At 46.9% G+C, this 12,263-nt stretch overlaps 1 protein-coding gene across 1 annotated transcript in view; it reads right to left on the reverse strand.

Annotated features, from left to right (window-relative positions):
* LOC105498876 (PHD finger protein 2) overlaps window positions 1-12,263 on the reverse strand; it is a 103,940-nt gene that overhangs the window by 33,661 nt on the left and 58,016 nt on the right. The window contains exon 3 of the mRNA XM_011771254.2: window positions 8,117-8,231. Coding sequence (XP_011769556.2) covers window positions 8,117-8,231 — 115 coding nt within the window. The remainder of the gene's footprint in view (window positions 1-8,116; window positions 8,232-12,263) is intronic.

Consider the following 12,263-nt stretch of genomic DNA (forward strand, 5'->3'; position numbering starts at 1 on the left):
CTGGGGAGGAGGACAGCAGGGAACAGGGGCAAGAGCACCCAGCAAGGCAGGGCCGAGGGGAGGAGTGCACCACCCAAGGTCTCTGACGCGGACAGACAGCAGCAGGTATGGGAATGACAGGAGCCACAGCTGGAGGGCTCCCACTGCACACCAGAAGCACTGGGAACTGCAGGAATTATTTGCACACCAAGAGCACTGGGAGTCGCCAGAATTCTTTTTTTTTTTTTTTTTTTGGAGACGGAGTTTCATTCTTGCTGCCCAGGCTGGAGTGCAATGGTGCGATCTTGGCTCACCGCAACCTCTGCCTCCTAGGTTTTAAGCAATTCTCCTGCCTCAGCCTCCTGAGTAGCTGGAATTACAGGCATGTGCCACCATGCCTGGCTAATTTTGTATTTTTAGTAGAGATGGGATTTCACCATGTTGGTCAGGTTGGTCTCGAACTCCTGACCTCAGGTGATCCACCCACCTCAGCCACCCAAAGTGCTGGGATTACAGGCGTTAGCCACTGTGCCCAGCCAAGCCTCTGGAATTCTAAGTAGGGCAGCGGTGTAGTCTGCGGGTTGTCCATTGCTGTGTGGACAGTGGCCTGCAGCAGGGCAGAGTGGGGGCACAGAGCATCAGGAGGCTCAGGGCACCATGCCTAGACTAAGGGACAGGGAAAGGGCCAAGGGGGTTCAGGAGATCAATAAGTCTGGTGATAGCTCAGAAAGTGGGAGGGAACAGGAAGAGGCAAATACAGACAGCCAGGAGACTATTGTGAGCAGAGGGACAGAGGCGAGGCCATTTGCAGAGGGCCCACGGTAGAGGGGCAGAAGCAGGGGACAGGGACAGACCAAGAGCTGATCTGGGGACACATGTGGTCCAAGACACATGTCAGATTGTCCAGGGACGTGCCAGTTGGGTAGACAGGACACAAGCTCAGAAGAGCTAAAGAGTTTGTGGAGCCAAGTCCCCAGAAATGCCTCAAGGAGGGCAGTTACCAGGAGAGGAAGCGGGCAGGTGGGAGGAAGCCCATTCCCAACAAAGGACAGGACTTCAAGGATCGAGAGGGCTGCAGTGCCTAATTTTGCCAAGAGGGCAATTAAAATCAGAACTGAAGAGTGTCCGTTGGCTTTGACCACATGGGAATAGCGTTAAAGATAATCCAAGGGGTACTGGACGGTGAGGAAGAAGAAAGAATGTGTACAGGCAACTGTGTGAGAAACTCGAGGTATATAAACCATTCAAACGAAGCTCTGAAAGCAACGGGGAAGGCCTCCCATCCACCTGGGCCACAGGCAGAAAATTACCCTTGATGAATCCCAATGCCAAGATCCTGTCTAGCAGTGAGAGTTCCAAACTCGCACTAAACCCATCGGTTGGGAACCCCAAACTGGATCTGGAACTAATCTGTGAAAACCATAAGACCTTAGCAAAAGGCAAACACAAACCATCTTGTAGGTGGACAGTAGCCAAGGACATACTAGTCCCAGTGGAATGTGACCCCGCTGAAGCACCATGCTCCACAGAAGGAAGTGAACCACCAAGAGGGTCAGTCAATAGACGCACCAGTCCAAAGAGACACCAGAACTGAGGATAACAGAACAACTGAAAAGAGATTTGAAGATAAATATATTGGAACACATTCAGAAGGAAAACAAGAGGATGCGGCAAGGCACAGGGATGTATTAAAAAAGAAAAAAGACCAGGCAACACTGAAAAGGAAATTTATAGAAATTTTAGAAATAAAAAATATGATGATCAAAATTTTTTAAACTCAGTGGATGCACTAAACAGTAGATGGCTGAAAAAATAGTAAACTTGAAGAAAAATTTTTAAATGATATAGAGAATACAGAAGAAATGCTACTAAAGAGAAAACCGTATTTCTCAGAAGTGACATGTGACTCTCCAAATTAAAGGGGCTTACTGAGTTCTAAGCAGAATAAACAAAAACAAATGAACATCTAGAGGCAGTACCATACACTCATGTACCAAGTACATCAAACAATATAAAGAAACAGCAACTAGACTAACAACAGACATCTCATTAGCAAGAGATGTCAAAAGACAATAAAATACCTTTCAAAGAATTAAAGAAAAATAGCTTTCACTCTAGAACTTTAGATCCATTTTAGAATATTAGAATCATGTAAGAAAAAAGACAGTCATTGTCAGACAAGACAGTATATTTTTCATAAGCCTTTGCTGAAAGAACTAAAAGACATAATTCTATAAGAAGGAAATCAAACCTAGAAGAAAGGTGTGGGATTCAAGAAACAATGGAAAACTAATCTACAGATTCCACACAATCCCTATCAAAATCCCAACTGACTTCTTTGCAGAAACCGACAAACTAAACTTGGAATGCTGAATAAAAATGCAAAGCACTCAGATGACCAAAACAGATTTTTAAAAGAACAATAATGTTGGAAGACCCTTCCCAACCTCAAAATTCAATACGAAGCTCCTACAGTCAAGACTGTGGTACTGTCCTAAGAAAAGATATACAGAGCAATGGAATACACTTGAGTGCCCAGAAATAAATCCTTACACCCACAATCAACTGCTTTTCAATGAGAGTGCCTAGACAGTTCAATGGGGAGAGGCCAGTCTTTTCAATAAATGTTGCTAGGAAAAATTGATATCCACATGCAAAAGAATAAAGTTCTTCCTACCTCACACAGTATACAAAAATTCAATCAAAATGAGTCAAAGACCTAAATATAAAAGCTTAAACTATAAAACTCACAGAAGAAAACAAAGGCATAAATCTTCAAGATCTTGGATTAGGCAATGATTTATTAGCAGTGATACCAAAAGCACAAGCAACAAAAGGAAAAAAAGAGGTAAGTTAGACTTCGTTAAAATGAAAAACTTTTGTGCTTCAAATGACACTGTCAAGAAAGTACAAAGACAACACAGAATGGGACAAAGTGCCCGGTAAGTGACAAGTATCCAGACTATGTAAAGAATTCTTACAACTCAACAATAAAACAACAGATAACCCAATGAATATAAGGTGGCTAAAATAATGTGGAACTGGACTTCCGGTTTCAACTCCAACATGTAAAGAGCTTGGATGTTGTCACTCCCCTTTTCCACACAAGAAAAAGGCTGAAAAAACAGAAAATCAACAACTTTTCTTATATTCATCAGAGAATCGAGCTCATAGGACAAACAAACAACCACCCAAAATCTGAGGAGACAGAAAATCATAGCTGAGATCGCCTTACCTGGAGCAGAAGCTGCTGGAGGCAGTGACCTGTAGGGACACTTAAGTGATAACTTTTGACAAACTGCCAAAAGTTAAGTGTAGATCAGTTTAAGAGTTAAAAACTCCTTAATCCGGCAGGAGGATGGAAATAGGAACTATTTTGAAATACACCGAGAGTGTTGTTCTCCACAACAAAAGTCTGCTCCCCTGTATCAGACTCTACTGGACATGGGGAAGGCAACTGGTCACCTCCAGCCCCCACTAGCCTTCCTGTCTCAGATAAGGAAAGAAAAATTAAAAAGGCTGAGAAATGCTCCTAATGATCACAGCCCAGACTCTATAAAACTGAGATTTAATCCTGAAATTATAGAACACTTCCCCTCCCCAAAACTTACCACCATACATCAGGATAACAATAGCTGACTATAACTGAGAGAGCTGCAGACACAGACTCTGTTTAATATGAAATTCTTAGGAAAACCCAAAGAAACCGGGAGAAAAACAAAGAAACTAGAAGAAGCTGACACCTCTGGCACCTAGAGCTAGAGCAAATTTAACACAGCCCAGGTCCTACCCAGATTAACATAAAACTTCACACTAAACCCTAATTACCTCAATTCCTATTACACAATACATCATGTCCAGCTTTCACAAGAAATTATAAAGCCTGCTAAATGGCAAGAAAAACCATAGTCTGAAGAGACAAAGCAAGCATCAGAACAAGACTCAGACATAGCACAGATTTCTGAATTATCAGACAGAAAATTTAAAATAACTAGGATTAATAGGTTAGCTACACTAATGGGAAAAGCTGACAACATGTAAGAACAGATGGGTAATGTAAACAGAGAAATGGAAACTAAGACACAGCCAAAAGGGAAAGGCTACAAATTTAAAAATAATAATAAAAGTAGCAAAATGAAGGATGCCTTTGATGGGCTCATCAGTAGACGAGACATTGCCAAGAAAAGAACCAGTAAGCCTGAAGTTACGTCAATAAAAACTTCCAGCCTGAACTCCAAACAGAATGAAGAAGCAGGTGGGTGGGGGTCAAGGGGAGGAGTAGAATATCCAAGAAATGTAGAAGAAGAATTACAAACAGTGTAATGTGCATACTGAGAATATAAAAAGGAAGAGAAAATGCAGTAGAATAAATATTTACTTGAAGTAATAAGGGCTGAGAATTTTCTAAAATTAATGGCAGACATGAAACCAAAGATCCAAAAATATTAGACCACATAAAGGAGGATAAATGCCAAAAATTCTGCACCTAGGCATATCATATTCAAACTGCAAAAAAAAAAAAAAAAAAAAAAAAAAAAAAAAAAAAGACAAAGCAAATATCTTGAAAGAAGTCAGATGAGCGAGGTCAACTTCCAGCATGACAATGAACTGGTGAAAATTATTTAAAAAACAATTATTCAGAGCCTTCTGGAAATGGTCCCAAGACCAAAGAGCAAATGAAGAAACATCTATTTAAGAAAATCTCCAAAAACTCAGTAAGAAGAGTCTGTGACATTTGGACCAAGACTGCTCCCTCCATTCCCATTCAGAGCTCAGAGAGGACACTCCACTGTGCTACAGCCAAGAACACAGGCTTCATCCCCACCAGCTCCCAGCTAGAGAGCTTTCTTCTTGGAAAAGCAGGACTTCCACTTCTCATTCTGCCCCAGCTGACGGTTGCTGAGTTTAAGTCTGTGGCAAGTAGTGCCAAGGGGTGAGGGCTGCCTTCTTGCATCCAGCTCTGACTAGTGAAACTGAAGCTCTCCCTTGGGTGTGGCATGCTGATAGTACTGAGTGGGGCCCTGACCACCCTCACCTTGCCACTTCTATTCGAGGTGATATTGGGGGTTCTTGGCACAGCAATTAGGCAAGAAAAATAAATACAGGTCACCTAGATGGGAAAGGAAGAAGTCATACTATCTCAGTTTGCAAATGACATGATCATATGTGTATAGAAAATATTAAGGAACCCTCTAAAAAAACTATTAGAACTAATAAACTAGTTCAGCAAGGTTGCAAGATACAAGATCAACACATAAAAATCAATTGTATTTCCACACACTAGCAATGAACAATCTGAAAATTAAGAAAACAATTCTATTTACAAGAGCACCAAAAAGAATAAAATACTTCAGAATATATTTAACAGAGGAAATGTAAAATACTTTGAAAACTATAAATCATTCTTGAAAGAAACTTAAAAGATCTAAATAAATGGAAAAGCATCCATGTTCACAGCTTAGAAGTTTTAACATTGTTAAGATTGAAATACTTGCAGAGTGATCTACAGATTGAAAGCAATAGCTTTCAAAATCCCAGCTGACTTCCTTGTAAAAATTGACAAGCTGACCTTAAAATTCATATGACATAAAAGGGACCTAGAATGATCAAAACAAACTTGAAAAAGAAAAACAAACTTGGCCGGGCGTGGTGGCTTACGCCTGTAATCCCAGCACTTTGGGAGGCCGAGGTGGGCAGGAGTTTGAGACCAGCCCGGCCAACATGGTGAAACCCCGTCTCTACTAAAACCACAAAAAATTAGCCAGGCTTGGTAGTGCAAGCCTGTAGTCCCAGCTACTCAGGTGGCTGAGGCAGATGAATCACTTGAACCTGGGAGGTGGAGGTTGCAGTGAGCCTAGATCATGCCACTGTACTCCAGCCTGGGTGACAGAGTGAGATTCCATCTCAAAAAAAAAAAAAAAGAAAAGAAAAAGAAAAACAAACTTGGAAGACTTGTACTTCCTGATTTCAAAACTCACTATAAATTACTATAGTAATTAAGACTGTGTGGTACTGGCATAAGCAGATATGTAGATCAGTGGAATAGAATTTAATATCAGAAACAAACACATCTATGGCCAATTGAGTTCGACAAGGGTGCCAAGACTGTTTACTAGCAAAAGAATAGTGTTTTCAACCAATGGTACTACAACAAATGAAGAGCTGCATGCAAAAAAAAATGAAGTTCAATCCTTACCTCACACCGTATATAAAAATAAGCTCAAAACGTATCAAAGAACAAACTGTATGTGCTAAAACTACAAAACTCTTAGAAGAAAATGTATCAACAAATCTTCATGACTTTGGATTTGGCAATGGATTCTCAGATATGAGAACAAAAGCACAACAACAAAAAATAGATTAATTGGACTTTATCAAAATTAAAAACTTTTCTACTTCAAATGACACCATCAAGAAAGTAAAAAGACAACCCACAGAATAGGAGACAGTATTTTGAAATCATATATCAGGTAATGCGCTTGTATCTAGAATGTACTATATATGAAACTTTTAAACTCAATAATTTTTTTAAAAAGCAAAAACTAAAAATAAAAATGGGCAAAGGACCTGAATAGTCATTTTTCCAAGGAAGATATACAAGGATCGACAAGTTCATGAAAAGATGCTCGACATCACTAATTACTAGAGAAATGAAAATCAAAAAATAAGATACCAGTTCACACCCACCCACATGGCTAGAATCAAGTTAAGTCAGATAATAACAAGTTCTAGTGAGGATGTGAAGAAATGGAGACCCTCATATGCTGTTGGTGGGAAGGTAAAATGGGGAAGCTGCTTTGGAAAACAGTCTGACAGTTCTTCAAACAGTTAAACAGTTACCATATGACCCAGCAATTACACTCCTAAAACAATAAAAGCATATGTCCACATAAAAACTCATATAAAAATGTTTATGGCACAATTATTCATAGTAGCCAAAAAGTGGAAACAACGCAAATGACCATCACCTGATGAATGGACAGACAGAGTACCTATGTGGAATATCTATATGATAAAATATCATTCAGCCTCAGAAAAGGAGTGAGGTGCTAACACATGCCACAGCACAGATGACCCTTGAATGCACTCTGCTAAATGAAAGAGGCCAGTCTTGTTGTAGAGCTCCATTTATATGAAGCAAATCTACAGAAACAAGAAAGTGGATTAGTAGTTACTAAGGACATGCTGGGAAAGGGGATGGGAAGACAGGGATGATGTATAAAGGTAATGGGATTTATTTTGGGGGTGATGAAAATGTCCCAAAATCAGTGATGCGCACATATCTGTGAATACGGTAAAATCCGCTGAACTGCACATTTTAAATGGGTGAACTGTATTATATGTATTTTATCTCAATGAAGGTCAGAAAAGAAAAAATAAAGAAGCCAGGAGAAAAATACCTTGCCCAGAGAGGAGTCAGAACAAGAGTTCCATTGGATTTTGCATCAGAAATCACACACGCAAGAAGGGAGTTGGAATTTAAAATGTCAAAAGAAAAAAACCCCGCCAACTTAGGATTCTGTGTCCAGCGGAATTATCCCTCAAAAGTGAGGGAGAAATAAAGGCTGTGTGACAAACAGAAACTGTCTCTAGCTCAAGAACAGCCACAGGGCAGCTCGGAGGTGCTTCCCCTAAACAACTCCTTTCTCACCAGGAGCTGCTCCCAGCTGCGTCCTCCCTGTGGCCAGAATTCTGTCCTCTGCCCTCATGCAGAACAAGAGTGTGGGCACTGGGGGTCTCTGAGAAGGAGACATGAGGATGACGCCTGCCTGGGTCATGGGAGCACGCGTGTGGGCTGAGGAAGGACTGGGAGCCAAGGGTTCAGGAGAGTACCTGGCAGGTGTTGGGCATACTCAGGTTGGGAGAGAGGTCCCTTCCACCCAGCAGGAGAAGGGTCGCCAATGCTTGTTCCCCACCCCCAGGGAAGTGCTGACCAAGGGGAGGAGAGTTTGGCCCATTTGCAGGGAGCTCTGGGTTGCTGGTGCGGACTATGCTGCCTCCAGGAGACAGGCTCCCTGCTTCCTGCTTTCCAGCAAGCATAGCAGAGGGAGCTCCCAGTGATGGATAGCAGGGCGAGGGACGGAGAGAATGCTCATCCCCTGGCTGTAGGCGGAGCATAGAGGGAGGGCCAGCCCACCTGGGAAAGGTCCGGCTCCGCAGCTCCTTGATGAAGAGCTGGCTGCCGTTCTGCACAGGCTTGACGTCGGGCGCTTGCCCCGGTCCGTGTTTGTGCCAGGTCCGCTTCTTCTTTACTGTAGAGGAGACGGGAAGAAAGGTCCACCACAGCGCAGCCCCAGCAGGGCTCCACAACCTCCCCTAAGAACCTTGGCACCCAGCCTCCTAACAACTCCCAACATTGCTGGGCTCACACTCACCTCCCAAGGCTGATGACACCCCCACCCTGCCACACACAGAGAGAGGAGTCAACTCCCCACCTCGACCTCGTGTCCTCTCCCATCCCACACCTCACCGCGGATGGCACCACTGTCCTCCATTCCCTGACCCAGAAGCTGGGGTCTCCCAGGACCCCTCCTCATTCAGGCTCTGAGTCTGCAGAGACCACCAGGGAGGCAACTCCTGAAAAGGTCCTCAGCCACGGTTCGGCCTCACCATCCCAAGGCCTCCACAGCTGGACTCTGTCACCTCCCTACTGGGACCTCCATCACCCCAATAGCCACAGGCACGGACAGGGGCAGGTCAGGTCCCACCATCTTTTTCCCTCTCCTCCCCACCTCTCCAGGTGGTGCACATCCCCGCTCCTCTGTGCTGGCCACACTCCAGCCCTCCCCTGCCCACCGCCAACCATGGACCTGTCCACCCCACCTACTTCCTCACACTGCCCAGGTCACACCTTCTCCCGGGGCACAAGGTATACACACCCTGGACTTCTTACATGTGCATGTGAGCACATGTACACACATCCCTAGTGGACTACACACCCGTGGAACAATGCATGCACACACACGCATGCACACACACATGTACATACACATGCACACACCCCTACCGAACCGCAAGCCCTATGCACGCACACACCCCGCTACTGGACTTCAAGTCCCTGAAGGGAGGGAAGCAATTTCTTTTCCACCCTGCTATGTCCCTAGCTCCCAGCCTTGTACTCAACCAGGCAGAAAAGAGCAGCTGGGGTAAGGGAGGCCCATCGGGACATGGAGATGCCCTCCTTGGGGGCTGCTTGGCTGAGTCTGACACAGGCTGACCCTTGAGCAGGAAAGGGACTGAATTCAAGAGCAGAGCCAGGCAGGGCCCGTACGGTGCTCTTCCTTCACAGACAAAGGTGAGGTGGGGGACGCAGGGGATGGGGGCCTTAGAAGGCCATGTGTCATTCTCCTGAGTCTCGGTGGCTGTGGGGGCAAACGGAACTAACAATCACCTAGTGACAATGCCTGCCTCTGAGCAGGCTCTGCTACCAACTCAAAGGAGCAGGGCTGGGTGGGGCTGGGATCTCTTATTTGCAAAGAACCTACGCATTGTGTTCAATCTCTCTGCCCACAATTCAAATGGACACTATGGAAACTTGGCAAAATCTGAGAGTCAAGGCCAGAAGCCAGGACTTCTGAAGGAAGCATCAGACACAGATGAGCAACAAAAAGGGTTCCAATCTGTTTTGGCCAATCCTCTTCTAGCTGTGTAACCTTGGGCAAATTATTTGACATCTCTGTGCCTCACCTTTACTAGAGAAAGGCTCACACAGGCCTTGTGGGGTGGCTGTGGGATACAGGTTGGCACATGCACAGTGTCTGCTCCAGACTCCGCTGGGCATTTTCTCAGGGCAAAGCCACCTGGCGTGGTAGCTCCTTGTCCACGGACAGAACACACTCGCAGGCTGGCTTGGTGCTCCTAACAGACCCTGGGCTCATCCCTGGGTGCCCCCTGTGACCAGTACTGGGCCCAGCACACAGTGGGCACAGGGGGAGTGTCTGCAGGCAGAGGAAGTCTCCCATCCTTGTCACACTGGCTGCTCAGCTTCAGAGCAACTCGGAAGGAGAGGTAGATGCATCTGCCTTCATAACTATCAACAGAGAAGGCTCAGTTCAGCCCATGCTCCTGCCCTCTTGGTGCCAGCCTGAGCCAGGCAATGCCAGGGCCACAGATAACTCCAACCTGCCCTCCTGTTGCAGTTTGCAAGCATTCACTGAGTAGCTTGGCTCCCTGCAAGGCTGGGAGTGCTGGAGCAGGTGTCACCCAAGCGTCAGATGCTTGGGAGCCCCTGCTTCTTAAGAGCTGAGATGGGAAGGGGGCCAAGGCTGGCCCTAGAAGTGTGTGTGCTGAGATGTTCAGCCCAGAGCGTAAAGGAGTTGGAAAAAAGACACCCCCAGTGACAGCCCAGACCCTCCTGACCCCCCAACAGTCCTAAGCCTCGGTGACTGTGAATACCATCACCTTCCTGCTGGGCCTGCTGCTACCAGGGGAGGTGTGGGTATCAAGGGAGCAAAGGGCTTCAGAGTTCACAAAGTGCCTTCCCTGCCTTGGAAGGCCTCGTGGAAATGGAGGCCGTTATATCTACTCCATGGGGGAGCCAAGTGGGACCTAGGGAGGAAACTTCCAGAGCTGAGCTTTCTGCACCAAGCAGAGCTCCCTGCCTGCCCTTAGGTTACCACCTGTGAGGAGTACCGAGTGTGGGCAGGGCTCCAAGGAGGGGCTGCAATGAAGGTCCAGGACGGCGGCGGCTCAGGCAGGAGCGCGAGGCAGCCCAGGCAGGAGCGCGAGGCAGCCCTGTGATTACGCGGCAGCAGTGACACTGCAGCTGGGAGAGGCCTCAGGGCTGGCTGAGGAGATCAAGGAAGAGGAGGCAGCCCACAGAGACAGGGTGCCACGGAGGGGAGCCCACAGGGGCCCAGCACGGCCGGCAGGGTGAGGGCATCCTCCCCATCACCTGTCTGCATGGTCATTATTTCATCGATCACACTCCTGTCCGAGGACGCTCACTGAGGCCAAGGGCCCCCGGCTACACCTGTGTACCTCCTCTCTTGTGGGGCAGGGTCCACACGTCACGGATGAAGCAACTGAGGCCAGAGACGTGGGGCCGTGCCAAGGTCACCAGCAAAGGTACACAGAGGGGCAAGGAGGCCGACTGTCCCTCCTGCTGCTGGCATGGGGCACCCTGTCCCAGAGCCACATGTGGAGCATGACGACAGCGCCCCTGTGACAACACACCGAGACAGCCGCTGAGCAGAGTCACCCCAAACCCACGGGGCAGGACGGGATGAGGAAAGTCAGTTCAATAAGATAAGTGACTGCGTGTAAGTCAGGAGCTGCAATTCAGGCCCGCTTCTAACCATTCCTCATCAGATAGGGATGCCTTCCCGAGTTCCTGGTCAGGCACCCTGGGACACCCTGTACCCAATCCGTCAGTCAGGTAAACCTGTGGGCCTATGGTCCCTGCCCACAGGCCATGGCCAAAATCAGCTCAAGGGACATACTGGAACAGGGAGGGATCCTGCAATCCCCACCACTGTGGCTTTCAAAAAGAGGGGGCAAACTGTGAGGACCAGGCCTCAGGCACAGCTCGCTCTGGAACCCTGAGCAGCCCCCATCCCCACCCGCAAGCCAGGGTGGCAGGAGCAGGACAGGTGGAGGCAGGCTCAAGGCCTCCAGAGGTTCCCAGCACTGGCTTAGAGCTTCTCCAGGGACACAGAGGGGCCCTCTTGTCCCTAGAGTGCCTTGGTGTGCAAGGCGTGCCTGGAGTCAATGCAAAGACCAACTGAGGCATCACAGACAGACTCTGGGCACAGCGCACACTCACTTCAAATCTGAGCATACACACCGGTGGAAGGTGCTAGAACCGTGTACCTTTGTCCCTGATGGAGCACGCGTCCCTCAATAATGACTGAAAATCTGCTTCACAGAATTTATACAGCACATTCAGCACATAGACACGTGCATGCAGACACACGTGCTTGCACACATACACATACACACATGCACACAGCCGTGGACTGAACATCCGTCCCACCAAAATGTATTTGTTGAAATCCTGACCCCTAAGGTGACAATCTTAGGAGGCGGGGCCTTTGGGAGGTGATGAGGTCATGAGGACAAAGTCCTCCTGAATGGGATTAGTGTCCTTATAAAAGAGACCCCAGAGAGCTGCCTCCTTCCTTCCACCATGTGAGGACACGGCAAGAGGTCACTGTCTACGAACCGGAAGCAGGCCCTCACCACACACTGAATCAGCCAGCACCTTGATCTTGGACTTCCAGCCTCCAGAACTGTAAGAAATCAATTTTCTATTACTTAAGTCCAGTTAAGTAACTGGGGCCCAG

This window comes from Macaca nemestrina, chromosome 14 (assembly GCF_043159975.1).
Source record: "Macaca nemestrina isolate mMacNem1 chromosome 14, mMacNem.hap1, whole genome shotgun sequence".
NCBI classification, from domain to species: Eukaryota; Metazoa; Chordata; class Mammalia; order Primates; family Cercopithecidae; genus Macaca; species Macaca nemestrina.